The sequence below is a fragment of the Leptosomus discolor genome, chromosome 1, assembly GCF_034619465.1.
Source record: "Leptosomus discolor isolate bLepDis1 chromosome 1, bLepDis1.hap2, whole genome shotgun sequence".
Taxonomy (NCBI): Eukaryota; Metazoa; Chordata; class Aves; order Leptosomiformes; family Leptosomidae; genus Leptosomus; species Leptosomus discolor.
This window is the reverse complement of record NC_141391.1, coordinates 88,974,140-88,995,656: the sequence shown is the minus strand read 5'-3', so window position 1 is coordinate 88,995,656 and position 21,517 is coordinate 88,974,140. Positions and strand designations below refer to the sequence as shown.

The 21,517-nt window shown below is 47.5% G+C and overlaps 2 protein-coding genes across 2 annotated transcripts in view; one reads left to right on the top strand and one right to left on the bottom strand.

The window, feature by feature from the left end:
• PCYT1B (phosphate cytidylyltransferase 1B, choline) overlaps positions 1-4,026 on the top strand; it is a 31,028-nt gene extending 27,002 nt beyond the window's left edge. The window contains exon 8 of the mRNA XM_086468532.1: positions 3,820-4,026. Coding sequence (XP_086324658.1) covers positions 3,820-4,026 — 207 coding nt within the window. The remainder of the gene's footprint in view (positions 1-3,819) is intronic.
• A 16,571-nt stretch (positions 4,027-20,597) lies between these two features.
• PDK3 (pyruvate dehydrogenase kinase 3) overlaps positions 20,598-21,517 on the bottom strand; it is a 59,968-nt gene continuing 59,048 nt past the window's right edge. The window contains exon 11 of the mRNA XM_086468421.1: positions 20,598-21,511. Coding sequence (XP_086324547.1) covers positions 21,368-21,511 — 144 coding nt within the window. The 3' untranslated portion in view covers positions 20,598-21,367. The remainder of the gene's footprint in view (positions 21,512-21,517) is intronic.

Sequence of the window (21,517 nt, the reverse complement as noted above, 5' to 3'; positions counted from 1 at the left end):
TTGGCGAGTGTTCCCTGTGCGGGATGGTCCTGCAGCCGCAGGTGCCGAATAAGTAAAACTAACGCTAACAGAGCACGTGAAACGCACAGGAGGCGACATGGGTTTGGCCGTGCAGAGAGAGGAAAAGAATTTAAAAGCCTCGATCCCATTCCCTGGCTCTACTCACTCAACACTGCACACCGATGGCATTTTTAAAAACCCTTTGCTGAGAAAACATTTTCCCAAATTCGAGTAGAGAACAGCTGCTCTGCAAAGGTCTTTGGGTGAGGGGAGGGCTTGGGGGGTGGAGGTGGCCTCCTGTTTACTGAGTTAGTGCCCCAGCCACAGAGTAGGAAATCTGGTGCAACCAGAGAGACCTTTGCTAAGAACAAGAGGAGTGAAATCTCACGGTGTTGTAGGAAAAGCACCAGTGACAGCGAGCGGAGAGGGGGTGTGCCTTTTTTAAAATCAGCTTGAGCCTTGGCAACAGGAAAGACTTTTAAAATAGTGATAACTTGCTATTAGTGTCAAAACTGTTATTAACATTAATTTGCCTCATCACTGTTAGTTAGATGTTGCTTTTAATGTTGACATTAAAAGTACAGGAATCGTTATGGGCATGCTGGATTCCTAGATCAGTAATTTGCATGCCATTAATATGCTATTATTATTTCACAAATAATTATTGTAATATACTTTATGCTAGCATCAGTTTTCTAAAAGTAAGGGCCACATAACCCACAAAAAAATGCCCATTTGTGAAAAAGGTCAAAATGTCAGTTTTCAAATGTCAAGAAGTCTATAATTCATTGGCAATTTTGCCCACCTGTGCAATCCCCCTCTCTGTTTTTTTTCTGTCGAGAGAGTCACAGAGGGGTCAGAAACAACGATTAATGCAGCATTAAACTTTTGTTCTGGCGTGAGAGAGAGGACCACCGTGCAGCCCGGCACGGAGGCCCTAATGGCAGAGACGCCGCTCCATGGAAGCGGAAAGCAGTGGGGTTCGTTCCACCTCCTCTCAGATGCATACGAGCAGGCAGCTGCACTTCAGGTCAGCGGAGAGAAAGCCAGGCTCACAGGGCAGGCTTTCTGTGCCTGTGTCTCCCTCAGAGGTGTCTCTTCAGACGAGGTGTCCCTTCAAAGGGCTGGCTCCCTGCTGCTCAGTGCGCAGGGGGAGTCGGGGACGGTTGCGCCAGGAAACGGCCGCATCACCTCAGACAGCAGCAGGGGCTCTGATAAATCTTACAGGTTGCAACTAGAACCCAGGGACGGCGCTTAGGCCACAGGCTGCATCCACAGCCTGGACCTGAGCACAGCCTTGAAGGAACCAGCCCCTCAAAAGCAGCAATCCTCCAGAGCAAGTTTGCCGAAAGCAAAGCGTTATCTCCCTCAACTGGCTGGGTGTATCTGAACTTGCTTGAACCAAGGGTTTGGAATTATTTTCCCACCTCTGGTAAAGGTCTAGAGTGCACCCAGCCTTGTCTAACCCTCCGGCACTCCAAGGAAGCCATTAACACTTGTTCTACTTCTTCAGCACCCAACGGCCCGAGGAGGGCCCCGCGTTAGGAGGACCTTGCCTGCGAAAGGCATGACTTACTGACCCTGCTAGAGCGCAGCTGGAGGGGAAGAGTCATTCTGGAGGCAGGCGAATTACACCACCACCTCCTCCTCCTCCTCCTGCAGCCGCTGTGGTTTCAGCCAGCAACCTGGTGCTTAAAGCACTAATGTGGGAGGCAATTCGGACTGGCCGGGCACTTACCCTGCTGAAGGTGTGAGTGCACCAGCTTGTTCAGCCAACAAACTCTTTGCTGAAACAGGGAGCGGGAGGCAGGTGTCCTATGGCCTGGCTGAGGGCCTTCGCAGGAAGGTGGGATTGTCCTTTCCATCCCTGCCCTGTGCGGCCCAAGGAACAGTCAGGTATCCCCTGCCCCGTGGGATACCAGCCAAGCTGTGACACTGTGATCTCCCCCAGCACCGGTACCGAAGCACCACAATGTCACTGAGCTTCTTGAAGTGGCTGGTAAGGTGCCAGGGGCAGGAGGGATGCAAAGTGTTTTGCTTGGCCAGGGAAAAGATATTTCATACCAAACAGCTTTTTTTTTTTTTTTTTTTTTTTTTTTTTTTGGGGTTTATTTTCAGTGAGGGGATGAAACAGATGAAGTCAAGCCACCAAAACCTCAGTTTCTGTGACCTAAAGAGAAGTTTTGCACTCCTAGCCCTGAATGTCAACAGGCTTCAGGGCTTTGCCAGCCCTGGTGACATCCTCACGGGTCTTGGCAGCAGAAACCCTCCCCCATCCGAATGCTTCTTTGCACCATTTATCAGGAGCAACCACCATCTGCTAACTACTGAGATTTTAGGAAGCCTTGACTATTTTGGCCCTAGCCGTAGCACAGGGGTACGTTACGTGCCGTGGGTCTTTATGGGCGAGAGCATTGCTAAGTGTGGCTGCAGGCGGGAACAAGTCTGCCACTCTGAACAGCGGTGACATCCAGGCTCTAAAACTAAGTTAATAAAGACCAATGGGATAAAGATAGAAACTGGGTGAGGGAGCTCACAGAGGAACAGTTCAGTTTGGTATTTGTGCTCAGTCGTTAACCCCCGGGATTAGCAAACACCAGAAACCTGATGGGAAAACCCAGCATCTGCCCCTCCGCTGGCAGGGAGTAGAGTTTCAAAGAGGGGGAGGAAGAGCAAGATGGGCAGCCACACACTCCTTGGCTGGGGGGAAGGTTATCACAGAGCAGAGTCGCTGCAGGGGGAAGGGGAGGAGGAACAAAATGAAAACTCAAGCTGAGAAAGTCTGTGGACTGCAGCTGCCCAAGCAGGCAAACCCAGAATACGTTCTGCAGGGGATTGCTGCTCTCAGACCTGAGTGGCAACTTACCTTTGTCTGGGCTGGCTCTTCCATTCCAGCCGAGCATCGCCTGCGATCCAGCTCCCAGTACTCCAGCCAAGGCTGAGCCCTCTTGTTCCCCGCCTCCCCGGAGGAGCAGCGAGGCACTCGCGTTTGGCGTTTTCCACGTGAAGCCTGCAGCAGCCGCGCAGTACGTGCCAGACCTCCTGTAACCCAGCCGGGCAGCCTAACGCAAGGCCACGTAGGCGCTAACGAGTAGCAGCATTTGCCACCATGTAGCAGACTGCTTGACGGAAAAGGTGCTCTCTTCCACCCCACCAGCTCTGGCCGGTCTCCACTGCAGCTTTACAAAGCACAAATGACAATAAAGCCCAAAGCAGAACATAGAGGCTGCACGTGTTTCTCTTTTCGACAAAGGCACCTGAATTCGGACATTCCCATCCCCGATTGGAGGGTTTGGGTGGTGGCTGCTCCAGGTAGCTGGGAAGTGGCTGCCAGCGTTTGGCAGGCACCGGGCTGCCTCCCTTGAGAAATGAAGGAGGAAAAAAGGCCAGGCCAGCCAGGAAGCTCAGCAGGAGACGGGTGGTCCGTCCCAGCATGCTAAAAGGAAAAGGTCCTGGGAGCAAGGGGAGTTTGGGCAGAAAATTGACTTTTTGAGACAGAGCGTGACCAACACATACAAAAAATCCAAACAGAGTTCCCCCTGGCTGGCTTAGGACAATACACCCGGTATTCCCGCACCAGGGGTGCCCAATCTAAGAAAACCTTGTCATGTAAAAACCAGGTTATTACGAGCACAGCAGAAGAGGCAAAGGCTAAGTGTGGGCTGAACTGGCCCTGCTCCAGAGCAGGCGGCTATCCTCTGGTCTCCCTGCTGGCTCCCAGGTAAGAGGCACGGTGCAGCACCACGGCTGCCTGCCCACAGACCTACCTTCCCTCTGTGCATTTATTCAAAGAACGTTTTTTTCACTTTGCTTTTGCAGAAGCAGATGTTCCAGGAACGAAGCGGCCGAATGCTCCAGGCTTTTTCTCCCCGGCAGAGCCCGAACAGCAGTCCTACGCGAGGCCGTTCCCCATCCCGTTCTCCATCCCCACCCTGGGTCTTCAATAAAGCCTCCCCTCCCTCTTCTCCAAAAGCTGCCTCCGCCTCCCTCAGCAGCATGAGCGAGGGAGATGAGGATGAAAAGTAAAAGATCTATTTTTTAACCATGAGACAGAAGAACAAGCTACAAACTCAACCGCTGGATGGGAAGAAGCGTGAGGAACACCTGGGGTAACTCTGACAGCAGGGAACGTGCTCTGGGGGAAGATGCTTGAAAACAGACCGGAGCACAGCAAGGGAGATCTCAGGAAGAGCTTATCCCATCCCCACTCCCTGGCGGTGCCTGGAGGCCCTGCCGGCGGTGCTTGCCAGACACGGTACTGGGGACTGAGAGGAAAAAAACCCAAACTTTTGTGCAAGTTCCTGTCCATGTCTTGCTGCTTACAGCTGCTGCGGCCAGGCCGGGTCGGCGGGGAGCTCTGCACCGAGCGGGGCTGGCGGGAGGAGCCCCGTCAGCTCCCGCTCCGGACTCGTCCCCACAGGCACACGACGGCTGCGGCCCGTGGATGGAGAAGATGCCATGGTACCGGACCCTGCCAACCTTGAGCTCTTCTGGCACGTGAAGAAATGGCATTGCTGCAGCAAATACATTCAGAAACGGGAAATAAAATTTTACTTTTTTTCTTTTTGAATGAAATCTGCCCCAGACCCCAAACCATGCCAGTGAAATGGAGAGCTCTCCAGCTGCGTTGGCGGAAACCCATTTAATATTATTCAAGCTATTGAATGCTGCTTGTTGAGCAAGCCTCTGTAGGGGGTATAGGTAAAGAGTCAGGCTGTATTCGCTTTATCAAATCGCGCTCTGTGTTCCTAGCGCCTGAACAGCTACTTGATAACTTCTGTTTTGCTCCCTGGCTTTGCACTTTGGAGGCAAGAAAGTGAACGAAAAGACAGCCCTAGCTGGAACGTGTTGTTGTAGGAAATAGATAGTTGGAAGACATTGGTGATTTTTTACTGGTGAATTCTAAAAAAAATACACGCGGGAGCCCAAGGCCTCAGGACGTGGCCTCCTAGGAAACCCTGCTGCTCCCTGCTACGTATCACCAAGCAACGAGCACAACAGTGCCGCTGTCCTCACGTGCTACTCAGCCAGTTAAACAAATTTCTCATCAAATTGTAAACCAAAATGTGTTCACAGGCACCCTGCCCCTCCCCGCAGGGGTTCCTGAGGCCATTCCTCTACCCTAATGTGGAGAAAAAGTTGGAAAAAAAACCAATGGAAGCCTTTTAAACAGGATTAGGCATGGGGATTTTCTTTCTCCGTCCATGACTCTCGTACCGCCCCAAGCAGAACCACAGGAAGGTTAGCGCGAGCGAAGCTTTCCCCTCCCCTCGGTGCGCTCGCTGATCTCCTGCCAGCTTGGCACAGCCAGACCTGCCCGACGCCCAGCTCCACCCGCAGCTGGCACGGGGTGGGGTGGCTGCCAACCTGCAGGATTTCTGAGCTTGGGGGACCCCCGGCCCCCAAGGCTGCCCTGCCCCCCAGCTCAGAAAGCCTCAGGAAGGACCCAGCCCCCACCACTGGGACTTTGCTCCTGGGCTTGCCTGGCGAAGCCTCCCTCAGTGCACGGGCCCGCTCGAGGCTCTCCAGCCCAGCGCCGGCTTGGGTGCCAGGCCGGCGAGGGAAAGGGTGCCGCTGCCCGCCTGTCCCACGGGCAGCCTGCCGGGCACAGACCCTGCCCAAGCAGCCTGGGCAGGGGTGGGGGGGTCACAGCAGCGCCATCTCCACCGTGCCACTGCTCCCGGGAGCTACGAAGCCGTCGGGACACGCAGGCTGCTGTTGGCAGCGCCAGTCAGCGCTTTGCTGGTTCCCTGCGCAGGCAGCGCAGGAAACACTGGGAGAGGGAGTGCTCCGAGCGGCTCCTGGAATAGAAATCTGTGAAGGAACAAGGCGCCCGAGTGCTTGAGCACGCAGGGTGGTAGTACCTGCTGGCAGCAGTGCCCCCCAGGCTACCGCCCTTACCCCACCGAGTGACCAAGTAGGTAAACTCCTTCGACTCCTTCCCTTCCAGATACTTTTCCAGGCAGGTTGTACCAGGCACCAAATCAGCCCCGTGCTCTGTTCGTTCCCTACATCTTTCATCCCTCCCCCCACCACGGGGTAACCGATTTTTCTTTGGGAACACTTTGCCAGACACTTCTCTGACCACCACAAGACTGAGCACGTAGTATGCCGCGGCATGCTTTGTCCTCTGGAGTCAAGCTAGTTCTTTCTTCACAGAGCTGCAAAGAGAGAGAGGCAGGGAATGGGGTGAAAACCAGCTTTCAGCAGAAAGCTCAAAGGGAGAGCCACAGCTAGTTCAGCTGCCGCCAGCCGTGCGCCCGACGGGACGATGCAATTAAGACCTTTCTCAGCCTTAGGCAACCTGTTACTGTAATTTCATATCTGGGATGCACTTGTTAGTTTTTCTGAACCTTTGCAAGTCTTAAGTCTTCCCATCACAAACCACTCCTCCACCATGGGAACTGTCTGCTCTCTACTGGTGCTGTTTATACGACGAGCCATGTCCAAATGGAGGTGGGCAGGTTTTTGTTGTTCTTGGCTTTTACCATTTGGGTTTTTTTTTTGTTTTAATTTCATAGCACTTACTGTTCAGCAGCCCTTGTTCAGTGGTTTGAGTGGAAGACAGCACCGCGACTTGTAGATAGGGACTGGAGAAAAACTCACCAGTGACCGCTTCTTAACAGAAGCTGTTTCTCAGAGTCACAGGCGGCTGCCCAGCGACAAAGCCATATACTGTACCAGGCGTCCGTTCGCGTTTAGGATATCAATAAGCTGAAGCCTTTGCCCCGCTGGTACAGACACCAATGCCCACGTGCTGTCTCCAGCAAACCAGAACCTCATTGTCGCTGGACACGTGGAAGGCAATTTTGCACTTCTGAGTCATGGTTGGGTTTTATTTTTCATGAGTGTTGCTTTAATTCAGCCCCATTTATCAGCCAAGCTCCACGTGAAAAATAAACAGTGTACAACAGATACTGCTGCCTCTCACCTTCCTTTGATAGCGCCTTTGGACACCCAAACACAAGCCCCTCTGACAGCACAATGCTTGTTATCCCCAACCTTCGTACTCCAGGGCTTTATGCCTCCACAAAGGCCATTAGAGCAGCTTCGCCAACTGCCCAAAATCCTGCTGCTTGGGTTCCTACTGCTGCCCTCTGCTCCGAGATCACCGCTCTCCTCTCCTCTCCTCACCTTCCCCCACGTTCACCTGGCTGCAAGGTAAAGGTGGGGAAACGCTGCCTCAGCCGGCACCGCGCCGCGTTAGACACCAACAAGTCTGAGACCTCCCTTATCCGCTGCGCCGGGGCAGGGGGATCAGGAGCCACTATTTCAATTCGTACGTGTGTCAGACAGAGGCAGCGCTTCTGCAGCCGCCCTGGGTCTGCTGCTGAGAACCGTCCCCAGCGGCAGCAGCCGCGAAGCTCCCGTGTGTGCCACGACGGGCGTGCAGCTGGGCCAGGTTTATGCAGAACTGCGGCACCAAGCATTAGCTGCAGGGACAAATCCCCACACTGGCCTTTCGACCCGGCTCCTCCTCCAGCTGAGGCAGTCTGATGCCTGAACGTTCCCGCTTCGGTCTTTCCCTTCTGTCCTTTCTGCAAGAAAAAAATTTATTACCGCAGCAGCTGTAGGAAAGATTATGTATTGAACAGTCCTGCCTCAGGCAGGGAGAAGCTGAACCAGCAGACGGGGGCTTAGGACTTCCCGGCTAAGATATTTTTAATTATGGAACAAGCAAATTTCAAACTCGTTCAGTATGGCAGAGAGATTATTTAAAGGCACAGAGTCCTCACCAAAATGCTCTCCGATACTATGGGCTTTATTACTTAAGATGGATTTGGGGCTGGTTTTGAGCAGTGTCTTGCATTACTTGGGAGATCACGAGATGCTCTCGTACGCTCCCAGGAGCGGGAAAGTCAGCCCGGCTGCAGTTCTCTTCTGCCACCGAGCTGCCTCCGCAGCCCCGCGGAGAGGGACCACGTCTGACCGACGCCTGCCCACGGTCTGCCTGCGAGGTGCCAGCTGTGCGCACACGTACGCCTGCGCGGCCGGCAGCGCTCTGGGGAGGGACGACGGGCTCCCTCGTTCACACGGGCCCGATCTAAACCCAGGGACAACGTGAGACATCACCGAGCGGGGCCCTCCCAGGCACGGTGGCACAAAGCAAGAGCTGCAGCACCCCGAGAGAGATCTTTTTCTCCTCTACTGCAAACAGGCACTGTGTGAGATTCGGAATAAACTTTAAACCCAGTCATATGAGCTGCAAAGCATTTTCAGTTTTGGAATTGCACCACAGAAACCCTGGGAACACGAGCAAAGCGCACGACTGGAAGTGGTCGCAAAGTCCCCGCTGTAAATCCATACGAGCTCACATAAAACAGGTAGGAGAATGTCTGAGATGTGACTGAAGAAGCAGAGATGATTTTCTGCAGTACAAGGCAGAGCTCTTGTGCCAGTGCTTGTGAAACATCATCAGTATTTCCTTAGTTTTAAATTCTTCCATCATTTAGGCATGACGGTAACGTTGTGTAAATCACCCCTGTGAGTGAGCTTAGCTCAAAAGGCTCAAGAAAGGTAAATCAAACATTTAAAAAAGTCAGATTGTAATTTTGTGTGTATATTAAAAATTACTTTCAAATACTGTAGAGACATAATTCTCAAGAGAAATAAAACATTTAGAATAGCACAAAGCAGTACTGACAGCTGGAAATCTGACAAAGTTAACAAAGGAAACAAGCATTTGCCTTGCTAAGGGAAGACTCAGAGCTAGGACCATTTATCAAGGATATGGCTGTAATAAATCCCTAGCATTGCCCTTTCTGCTCTCTCCTGAATGCTGCAGCTCTCCTTGTCCACGTCTGTCAGTCATCCCACTGGAAGTTATGCCATTCACTGCCACCTCCTCTCCTCCTGAAAAGGCAGAGGTGATTTTGGCCTGGAGGCAGGATGGGCTTCGCACCTTGCTCAACTAGTGGCCACAAACATACGTTGTGGGAGTTAACTACAAGACAACTGTAAAACAGCTCGAGTCCAACATCTACAGCAGGTCCTTTACCTCCTTCCCCACTCTGAAGCCTTCGCTAAAGGTGAAGCTGCTTAAACTCCCCTTGGCACGTGATGTCTGGGGCTTTGCTTCCTCAACCGTGTTCCTTGCTTTTCCACTCCAAAGTCTCAGGAGAACGACTTGCGCCAACACAAGCCAGCTGGTGGGTCCCCAGTGCCGCGTCCCCATGAGCACATGCTGTGTTCAGCCCAGCCTGAAGTCAGAGGAGACTCTTGTTTGGGTGCACGGCAACTCCCTTGGGAACAAGGTCCCCTGCATCAACACCAGGCCTTATCAGTTCAGCTGGAATGAAGGGTTTGACACTACCTCAAATTTGCTCGTAAAAAAAATGGTAATAATAAACCATTAGCGGAAAGAGTCCCATATGATAGCACGTAATTAAGCAGCAGCTTCACTGGAGTCTGGTGCAGAAGATCTCTGACCTCCTCCTAAAACACAGTTGAAAATGGACCAGAAAACGGACCTAGGGCTCTGCCTCTTCCATGGAGACCCTTTCAGGCAGCAGGCTAGCTTAAGAACTCCTCTTCTGGTATTATTTTGAAGTGAGATTTTTTCCTCTCAAAATACGACGTGTGTTCCCCAAGCACGTGCACACGGGTATTTCCTGCCCTTCCTTTCCGAAGTGGAGACCCTTTCCTGGTGTGCGCGGGGAAGGGCAGCGTTAGCGTTTCTAATCCAAACGGAAATGGAGGCCACAGCTTCACAGCTCCGCCTGAGGGAGAGGAGATAGATGTAGAAAGAAATAAAAATAGCTGAAAGCCTTTGGAAATGCACCTTCGCCATGCTGACCGGGGAAAACATGGGACCGAGAGTCCGGCAACAACTGAGGCCTTCCTATGACAGGTCACTGCCGGATCTCCCAGCTGCATGCAGCGGGCTCCCATGTTAAAACCAGTTCCTCAAATAAGAGGCCTGAATCCCCCTGCCCCAGCAGTTCTTCATGGCCAGTTTATGGTTGGGGCAATACCCTTCTCCAGTTCAAACACTTCTTTCACGCTTAGTATCTCCATCCCTTTTAAATATCCTCTCCAACAGCATCCATCCTTCCTTCAATGAGAAACGGTGAACTGCAAGCTCATAAGCCAGGTAAGGCAGCTTTGCCTTGCACACAAACGCAAGAGCCTGCTCTGTATACCGGAGTATGGCAAAGTCTGAAGACAAAGGGGCAAAACAAATTTAAGGAGGGAATTGTGCCTTTGAAAGCGTCCCCTCCTTTAACCCTTCTCAAAAGGCAGTTTCACCCTACGAAAAGATAACTGTCCCCTAAAAGGGTTAAAAGGTTACAGGGCTTGATCCCAAATTTCTCTGGTAATACTTCATGGTCTGCGCTATACATGAAATAAGTGACTTCTGTGGAGTCGTCAGGATTTTGACCACTTAGAACATTTTCCTCTCATCATTTTGGCAGCTCAGCTTCCCATTTACATGTAGGTTTTGGATAAAAGCCTCACCTCTGCAGGTAGGAGGGGATGGATTCCTTTTGCTGCCCAGCAAACTACGTTAAATAACCACAGCGCAGCAGGAAATACCTGGAAGAGCCCAGACGTGCAGCTGAGAGGGGGACACCCCAAACCCCCACCCCGCCTCATTCTCTGCCATTAACTGTGACTTCAACAACCACATGGGAAAGAACCAGGATTCTCCCTCTTTAAAGCAGCCTGAAATTCCCTGATCAACAGCGGATGCGCTCCGTGGCGCAGCAGAGCTCGTGCTGAGAAACCCGTCTGCGAGGGCAGGGGAGCGGAGCTGTTCCAGGCCACCGACCAGCGCCCCCCGCACCCCATGTCGCTGCTCCATTGCGGTAATGAGCCCACGGGCTTGAAGCAGTTTGTCGGGGTCGGCAGGCGCTGCCTCGGCATCTGGCTGGCGAGCTTGGTCCTAAGGGATCCCACAGCGCAGTGAACCCTAAACCCCTGTGAATGACGACTCCTCTTTGTAGAAAGGGTGCAACCAAAACCTCTGGCAGGGGAAAGCTGGGGATCCAGGAATCTGAAGATTTTTTTTTTTTGGCCTTTTTTTTTTTTTAAATGGCTGTGGTAAACAGAAGCGGAAATACAGTTGCAAGGCACAGTTTTCACAGTTACGAAACCTACCTATAAATTAAAATTTCTAAACGTTGAACTGGGCTAATAAAGAAGAAAATGGTCCATTAGCTCAAAACAATTATTCCTGTGCCTAAGCATATGAAGGCAGCAACACTCCAAGGGAAAATCCTACCTGGCAGCACCGACCAGGCTGCATGTGCGCATCAAGCCTCACGCGTATTTTGGATTCTAGAAGAAGCCTGCTTACAATAAATTGCAGCCTCTTTGGCACACTGTTGTACTTTTTAACCCTATTCTATTATTCTCTAATTGTATTTCCCTACAAACCAACCCTGGTTTTAAGTGAAGTAAAGTAACCGTGAACCACAAAGCCATCGTCTACTCAGAAAAAAGTAGATTAGTTATAAACTGTGCTCTTCACAAGTGACCAGCTTTGAATACCAACGGGGTGCTTAATGTGCTACATGCCAAACTAGTCTGGTTTTTTTTCATTTCAAAACTAATGCATAAAACCGTTAGAAACCCAGTTACTTTGCTACTTGGTCATTCTTAAGATATTTTGTATCATCAGTTTAACAGTTAACTAGTTTCTTTTTTAACAGTGTCCTGAGCTTGCACCGCTACAATACATGATTAAAAGCCAAATGGCAAAACAAAATATGAAATATTCCCTTCAGAGAAAATATTGGGGATTTGTTGGTTAGTTTTGGGCATTTCTTGGGTTGTCCCCCCGCTTTGGTTATCTAAAAGGCCTCTCCCAAATAAGTGCATTTATTCCAGAAAAGAACAAAAAAAGACGTTTTAGATATTCACATTGTTCACATGCAAACAGAAAACCGCATAAGGCGTATTCTGTATAAGAACTAACAAGATTCCCCACCCCACCCCATCCCCCCCCAAATAGCCGGTTCCCAATTAAACATTAATCCAAACAGCACAACAAACCTTGGATGGTTTGGTTTAATTTATTCCCCCTCCCCTTCCCAAGCACCTTTTCTTCAAACCACCCCACAGCACATACTTGCACCACAGACACACAGAGAACATGGAGAACTGTCAGAAAACACCCGCAAGCTCAGAGTCTGTATCTCTTAGAGAAATGCAAGAAAAAAATAATGCCATGGGGTTAAGCACCTCTATTCTGACACCTTTCGACTTCCAGTTTCTGGGAATTCATGTCCATTTGTCGTTAAGAACACGGAGATAAACTACACAGAAGCGAATTAAAACACAGTTGGCCATTATGCAAAGAGGGGCGGTACTACCAGGCCACCCGCAGAACTGACTTCAGCCATTAACTGAATGAAATTCCATCTACAGGGAAGTGCCCACGATGTTATTTTTGCATATTTTACCCAAGGGTTCAACTGTTTATCAAGAAACAAAAAGTTCGAGATTAATTATATATTTGAGCAGTGACAGTTGTGTATCAAGCACCTCGATAAAACACTTTCATATGCCATTAAAAATCGAGAAGCTTCAGTGCTCTTGCTGTAACACACGACGTTTAGCAAGCCGGCATTCTCCATCCCTAAGCGCACAGAGTAACAGCAAGACAAAACGTATTCAAATATACCTCAACAAAGCGTAAATCCAACCTCTTCATCCCTCACAACCGGCTATTTGTGAAGTATTTTGTAAAGCTGGTAAACTTGTACATTACGGCGTGCAGGACCTGGCCATTTTACTTAGCGCATCGCGCAGCAGGCAGTTCTCGAGGGTACTGCATCGTACTGACAACGCACACCCACTGACCGAGATGGACACCCAAATCTGAAAATAAAGAAGGAAAGAATATTGCTTCCCTGGTGGCAGAACTTTACCTTTAGTCCTCCAACATCGAGACACACAGAAACTACCACGGCGCCGCGACACACGCATGCACACACACAAACCCCCCGGTTCCTTTACCCAAGTCTGAGCTGTCGGTCCTCCACAGCCCCGAGGATTGTATCAAGTATATTCTGATGCCTACGAAGAAGTTTATTAACTTCAGAATAAAGAGCAAATTGAAACAGGGAAGGGAGGTGCTCACAGAAAGCCCAGGGGAGGCCACACACCCCCCCGACAACCTCAAGTCTGCCAGGATCGCTCCTACCTCGTAATGACCGGCATCTTGCAGCAGTGCAAGCTGCTGGCATCAGCCTCCAGAACTACAGGGAAATGTTCATGAAGGCGCCCTTCGAAAGCGTTCTAATACCAAAACACAGGCAACACGTGACCTTGGAAACTGGCAGAACTGAAGTTTTCTTCTGAAAAAAAAAAGTCTTTTAAATCGGCATATTTACAGGCACCCGCTCATTTATTAATCTCAAGAAAAGAATGCACAGTGGCCGATCAAGAAGGAAAAATCACGTTACAACTTTCAAATCACGTCTCCCAGCTGCACACTAGTAGAAGCAAAGCGACATGCCCGTTGCCTTTGGACTAGGAGACACAAAGGGGGAATCGTTTGGGCCGACGACATAAAATTGTCCCAGTCACTCGATGCAGAAGGGTGGTCAGATTGCTGTAACACGTTTTCTGAATGGCTGATGCTCTTCAACAAAATACAGCAGGCATTACTTACTACACTCACCCAATTGTACTCTTACTAGCAGAGGAGATGGTACAAAAGCTTAAAGCAAAACCAGCCTCAGAGTTAGATGATGAATATAAACTAACCTGAAAAAAAAAATGTTTCGTTTTCCCCATTAAGCGCGCCTGACATTTTGTACACCTGACTTGATTTAAAAGCTGTCTACTGCAAGACTTCTCTTTCCACTGAAAGTAACAAATTTAAGGGCTGGAATGAGCCTACAACAGTCTAAAAAAAGGCATGAATTGTATAATGAGAAACTGACCCGTTATTACAAATCATTCTCCCACATAAGCCTGTGTCCTAGAGCCATAAATCTTCATTATACTGCTGCCACGGCAGCTAGCTGCTTCATATTCTACGGATAGCCACTGTCAAATGTTATGCGGTACGTGCTGACGGATTTTGCAATTTTGAGCTACTTAACCACTCAGCTCCTGTCATGGCACATGGTAAGCGGTGAGAACGTACAACACAGATTTCTCCTCATCTGAAGTTTTAAAATAAATTCTTCATCTGAAAGAAAATTACCTCAGCTCTAGCAAAATTCTGACCATCTGGAGCCTCATTTATTACTTAATAAGGAAGTTAATGAGCCAAGCAAGCGGGGTCTCCAGGCGATTTCCTGCTCTGGAATTGCTTGGCAAGAAACTTTTGGTTTTTTATTTTCTTGAATAAATTACGAACACCTACAAAGCTTCATGGAAAGCTGAAGAAATTTCAAGACAGAAGACTTGGGTGATATTTTATAACAGGTATTTTATAACATATTTCAGCTGTCAAGAATAATCTGAGAAATTTTAGCTTTCGGGAGATTTATACAACAGAAAAATGCCCCAAACCCAAAAGGTGCTCACACGCTTCAATGAAAACAATGTGTGGTGACAAACCATGCTGACGTACCCGGAACAATCAGACACCAGAGTTTCAGAAATCCCCCATAACTCACTTTTGGTTCTAAACCGCTGTAGGAGCTTCTGCTGCTTCCACATCCGGAAATGAAAACCTCCAAGCAGCAAGGATGAACTGGAAGCAATCCTTAATAATACTGAACATGAAAGGAAACCTCACACTTCACAGAAGTATTAGGAAGTGGCTCGAGCTGTAGGCTTCATCTCTGTTCACTTCAGAGGAAGCTCAGCACTGCCAGAACAGGCGGCTCAGCCCCACCTTCAGCATCTCACTGAATCTGGTCCCTCTAAACCCCGGACTCCTGCAAGCCAGCAGCCTGAAGGGCTGTCAAGCTGTGCTGCTGCTACCACAGTAACGACAATGATTCAAGGGGTTAAACACTCCCTTCTGTTACTCACAGGGATATATTACACCGATGAATTATTAAATCAATAAATTAAGCCTTGATCAACAGTAAGGGCCATAAAACCAAAGGGAAAAGACCCCGCAGACGTATAGAACAAAGTGGTCAGTGAAACCACAATAGTCTAGCTGAACTTTAGCAAAGTTTGAAACATGCGTAGCGGGCGGATGGCACCAAAACTCTGTAATTCAGCTCTTAATGTTTTGCCAATGCTAACACCTTTTCTGCTTATAAACCTCTGTGTTCCCTCAAAGCCAAGAATTTGGAGAACAAGAAAAAGCTCACTTTTTAAAATATTACTTCATATTTTCAAATGGCTGAGTTCTCAGTCACCAAATAAATTTAATTTATAATTCTTTCCACGTAATGCTCTTAAACTATAACCGTTTCGGGATTCCTCTATGAAAGTGAGAAAAGGAAAATTTTGGGGTCTTGCCAGAGACTTCCTAGTTTAGGCACTTATTCAGAAACGGCAGTTTCCAGATTAGAAGCCTGAACTTTTTTTACTTCCATGTTCTGAGAAAGAAGCAATGAATAACAGTTAAAAAGAGAGACTAAACCAAGAGTCACCGGGTTAACCCAATTTTCTCAGACTACAAAAGAGAAAATTAAGTTTTACCTCAAAATACTTTAGGGTTCACATTCCCACCTGCACTCCCGCATTCCCCTGCCCCCACCCCCACAAGCTACAAACCTATAGAAACCGGGGAGCTTATCTGTATAGAGAAAGCAATAACGTAGCAGAAATACTGGCAGAAGCGACAGACCTAGAGTAATTTCTGCGGTGATGAGTTTTTCAAGAAGCCAGTCTCCTACAAATGCTTTGCAGCTCCATTACTTTGTAGAAAGAGACAACTTCAGATTTACAGTCAGCACAAAAATTCCTATGTCTCAATTTTCCTGCTCAAATCAAGAATAGTTTTATTTTCTATACAACTGCTGGCTTTGTAAATATTTTGATATCAAGTCCTTGGCATAACAGCCAAATCAAGAATTTCAAGTTCAGCTACATTAGCACATGATTTTATCTTTTTAAAAACAAATCAAAGTCTTGTGCCTCCAGAATCACTGAAAGGTAACTTCAGAATGAAAACTAGAGTTTCTCGTGAAAATACGCATTTCATAAAGACCCACATCTGACAGGAATAAAACATATTTAAGACAGACATTGAAAGACCTGGAAATCTGATACAAACCAGATCAGAATAAATGTACCTGAAAATTCAGAGTAATACAATGCAGAAGCAATTGCATTTATATATAGTTTCAGAACCAACCAAAAAATAGATCATGCTTGAGATATTAATAAATTTCAGGGGGCTGCGGTGGAAGATGGACATGGAAACACTCGAATGTACGTTTCCATAGAAGTTTCCAACCTGCTTTGTGACAAAACTGGCAAGAAACACACTTTTAACTAAAATCTCCCTGAGCTCCCGACTGCAGGTCTCTGAGGGTGTCCCTCTGTAGGCACGCGTGAAGTTGACCTTGGGCTTCCAAATCACTAACTACGCTCCATGGTGGGTGAAACCAAATCAGTCCCTTTAAAATGTCATCGTGTAGTTCTTACCTCTTTTTATTTGTCAGCAATGGACAGAAAAAAGGAGAACACGGGTATACACACGTTACACACATGGGTATTGAACTAGAAACGCTTCCAACGCGAGTTACAGAAGACTCAAAATTAAATTTAAAACACCACCAAGTACTCTCACGAGAAATTAGCTTCCCACTCCTCCACTCTATGTTCAGCTGATTCAAACGATGCCACCTCAGAGGAAAGGCAACCCGGGACCTCGTTCCCTCTTGGATGCCAGGTGCAACACCGGTCAGCTCACCAGTAAGAGCTCTGTCCTGCAGCCAACGTTGGGAACAAACTGACTCGATTTCCACCGCCCCAGAAACTCGCGTGATAAAACCCACCACCAGCTTAGCACACCGTCAGCGGCTCATGAGAGGTGGCAGGTGTGAAACAGCTAGTGGGTCCCCAGCGTAAGGACAGTCCCTGCTGAACAGCTGAGAGCCCCGAGAGCGCACGGCCTGGAAACGTGCCCTGCCGCCGCCTGGTACGGTCTGCAGAGGGCACGGATTCCAAAGGACCGTCAATCTGGCACCTCTCGGCAGTATTCAGTTCAAAGGAAAAAATTTAATGAAGCAAATGACTCTGACGTTGTCAAACTAGTGTTATCACGAACACAACAATCCCACTGATACTACGTAAAAAATCTCGAGATTTAAGAAGCAGGTGAGTCCTCTAGGCCAGTTTCTGAGATCTTTTAAGGCAACATAATACTGCAATTAAAGCACGTGAACTTAAAGTTTTCTTATTTATTTTTTATTTTTAATTAGAAAGCCACTACACAAATCCTCATTGTTTCAAATTAATGTCAACAGCTTAAGTCCTGATCCTGAGAACAGATCCATTTACGTGGGATTACTCTCGTACACTTTTACTTGTGCAAGTATCGGCAAGACTCAGGCCTGAGGTCACTACGCCATTTATAACCGTATACACCGTTCTGTCATGTGCCATCTCATTCTCTCAAGTTCTGCAAAAACACGTTTATATATACTAATTCATAGGCTGGTGAGTATGTCAGGAGGAAGAGACGAAGAGCTATCTGAAACCACAGCATCTATATGGCACCTGAGGAGACGTGCAAGGGAACTGAACACCACACAATCAGACATGGTTATCCTCGAGAGTAAATACTAACAATAAACATTCTTTAAGCATATGTCAAGGGACCTGCTTTAAACACTGCCCAAGAGGTAGCACAAACTGCAGAAGGACCAAGACTTTCTCAGGACTATCCTAGGTCATCAGTCAAGTACAGAGACAAAGACTGTGTATTTGAGTTGTAAAGAAGCATTTCAGTATCTTCTGAATATTTCTCATCAAGTGCTGACTCTGAAAGACCCCTTCTTAGCCTCAAAACAAAGCTTAGAAAAGCAGGGAGCACAAATACATATATATGATTTGGAGACACTTTAGTATCTACTAATATTAATCTAGGCAGTGGATTAATAAAATTACATTCAAGACACACCAGAAAAACACACACTGATCAAAAAAGTTAAACTATTTGTTACACTACAAATACAGAAGTTGTTTGTAAATTCTCAGGAAGACTCAACGAGCAAACATCTCTTGCTCAGTTTGTTTCTGTTAATCACTAAACACAACAGATACAAAGCATTTCCACTGAAAACGTTGGTTTGGTTTTTTTTTTTTTTTACATTTATGTGTCTTGTAACTCAAGAAAAGCAGGTTGCAATAACATTAGCAGGCCATCTATCTGAAATCCACAAAAAAAGGAATGTACTTTTAGGTCACCAGAAAGTTTAGAATTAACAGCCTCAAGATATTGAAACAAATAGCTACAGCAGATGCCAATCAATGGCAGAAGTAACTGAAAAAAAGATCAGTATCTGTAGTCAAACTAGCCGTAATAAAAACCCACCCACCCTCATTTTTCAGCCATACCCACTGAAAAACTCTCTTCCAACCAAAGCGCTGCTGCTGCTGCTGTTGCCCAAGACAGTTTTCACGCTAACACCCCTGGGTAGCGGCACGGCACGAGGACAACAAGTGAAGAGCAATTTACGGCGTACCTGGGATCTCCGCTAAAGCACAGGCTGCTCAGATGAGCTTGGGGAGGAGAAAAGTTGCTTCTCGCTCGCATTTGCCGTAAAGCCCACAGACCGACCTTGGGACATGGAAAGAAAACGCATTCCTTGTGCTCTGCCTTCCTGCTTTGAGCTCAGGGCTCTTGGAACTAGGTGCCATTACAGGGGACTTCACTTTTCAAGTACTAGAGCACTTGAGTCCCTACAGCCAGGCAGTTGTTTTTGTGAATAAAGAAGTGAAATGACTGATAGACCGTAACTTCCTCCACCGTATCTTCAGCTTTCAATCATCGGCTTCCACAGTTTATATTCACTTCGTGAACGCCAGTTCAATATGCCCACGTCCCTCCTTTTCTCTGTTCCCTCTCCTCTTCACGTATAAGGAGACGGCCAAAAAGAAGCATCAGGTCAGGATCTACTACTTCAAAATACGATTTCTAACAAAAGCTGAAACTCAAGCTTCTTACACAAACCACCTCGTTCCTTGGAATGTTTTGGGTAATGTTCTAGGAAAAACTGACCACGTGCAACTGGGAAAAAATAGTAGTTTTATCATGAGTTTCTATTTTTAAGCAAGTCCTCCTCTGCAATTGCTAGAAAGTGTACACAACTTGAATTTGAAAAGCAGTAAGCAGTTATGGGGGAGAGCAGAAGCGACACGGCTAAATTTTAGTAGACGTGACTTCCAACCGGTGTTTCAGCCCCGCAGCACAGCTGTACCGCGGGAACAGCGGTCTGCCTTCGCAGCAGCGCCTGCGGTCGTGGGAAACGATTGCTCCGGAGGCCGCAGGCGCCACAGCCTCCCTGCGCCCCACGTAAAGATCCCCTCGCCGGGTCAGGCGAGGCTGCCTCGGGAACAGAAGAGGACGGCCCCATCAGCACGCTCCCCCTTCCGACCCGCTGGCAGAGGGGGCTCGGAAGGGCACCGCTCGCCGCCTAACAGGCCTCCAGCCTCCAGCAGCTGTCCTGGCACCCCCGCCTCCGAACAGCAGGGCAGCGCTCTGCCGAGACGCGCAGGAGAGAGCACGAAAACAACCTGGCGCCCCAACGTGACTTCGCGGTACAGCGCAGTGACGCCCACAGAACCGCGAGCCCTGCAAATTCACGAACTGTTCACGTACAAATTCTTGAACCGACTGCCACAGGTTAAAGAGTTTGCAAGGTAAGGACTCTGACTCTTCAGAAATGGGGGCTATATGAAGTTTATTGCTCAAAGCACTTTGTAATCCTTTGATGAAATGTGCCATGTAAGTGCAAAGTACTATTAAGTCAAACTAAGGTTTTTTTATAAAAAACCTAGGAATTTATCAGCATTTCCCTGTTTACCTAATAGATCAGTTCTTTATAAAAATAAATATTGGGAGGACAAAAGGGACAGTTCCCTCACAATTTTAGTAAACAAGTTTTGTTCTTCCATGCTAAAATCTGCAACATCTTTCAAAAAAATATCAAAACACCTAAGAGAAACTGAGGGTGCATCAGAGTTGCTTACAACTCACCTACTTTATTCCCATTGGTAGGATATCAGCAGAACTTCTAAATTTCACAAATTTTTCTGAAAGGCTGTAGTATCAGAAACAGCATTTGGCAAAGACTTGGTGAAGAACAGTTTCCTAATAGTCAGCAATAACCCTTAAAACAAGTTTATGGGGAAAATACTTAGGTTTTTTCTTCTCTTTGATTTTTTTTCCCCCCCCTTGAATCGGACACCAGCTATGTTTTGTCCCTCCCATTTCTCCGGTATTTCCAGTTTCACGTATTTAGACCAATGACACTTTCCAAAAGCTGGTGTACAACATCTTTATATACACTACAAATTCAGATTACCAGACTATAGTCAGACATTGAATATATAAATAACTTTGCAAACTATTTACAGGTTTTTAACTAATCAGGTTCCAAGCAACCAACACTCTTAAGGCAAATTCATTTGTATGACTGGCTGTCTGGCCTTTCAGCATTTCTCTCCCCTCCCCAACCCCCCCCAAAATGACAGGCAATAAACATGAAATTGAATTACCCCCTGTACTGACAGAATTTATTGTACGGAGAGATGATCTAACTACTTATGATCTTTCCTCAAAACAAGGAAAAATGTACAGAAATGCCTTTCTGTGTTTGCGTGTCAAGAAAATCACTAAGGTGCATACCAAGACGCGGAAGTCCCAATGTCTTATAACAACATAATTTCTGTATGCACAAATGGATCTGGGAATTCGGGGAAAGCATCGGTTTAAAGCTGCACAACCCTTTTCAGAACTATGCATTTCTAAGCTCATTAGACATGAGATCTGAAGAGCTTAAAGGGATCTTCTGTAAGAGGTGACACTGTGCAATACAAAATGCAGCAAAGAGTGGATTCTCAAAGTGTATGTTTAACTACATTGGAATTTTTCTCTGATACCATATTGCTGTGCAAGATACTATTCACCACGTAAAGGGATTCTGCACATCTCACCCATCCTTACATTGGAATAAAAATCGGCCATTTCAAACAGTATCTTTTTGTTACAACGTTGTACTCAAGTGCAATCGCAGCGCGATCCCTTTTGTCAATGCCTGACTGAAGCAACCAAGCGTATTCTGGTGAAGTAGACGGGATTCACATACCAAACGTGCTTAGTGCCTGCCTTTAAGTCCCAATCATCACTTTGTTCTTAGTATTTTTCAATGCCCTGATTAGGTCTTTGTTTGGAAGTAATTAGCTATTGTGGTTTGAAGGATTTTGGAACAAAGCAGAGACTTTATACTGAACGCAGAGGTCATCTCCAACAGAGACAAAAGGTGGCAAATTATCGATTAGCTTTATATTTAGAAGCATCCCTTGGCTCACTGCTAGGATTGCTCCAGTCATCTGCTTCGGGTGTGGTCTTGTAGTGTCGCCATGCTGACTTATTAAAAACGGGAAGTCTTTCAAATGATTCACTTGAAAGGGCCTACGG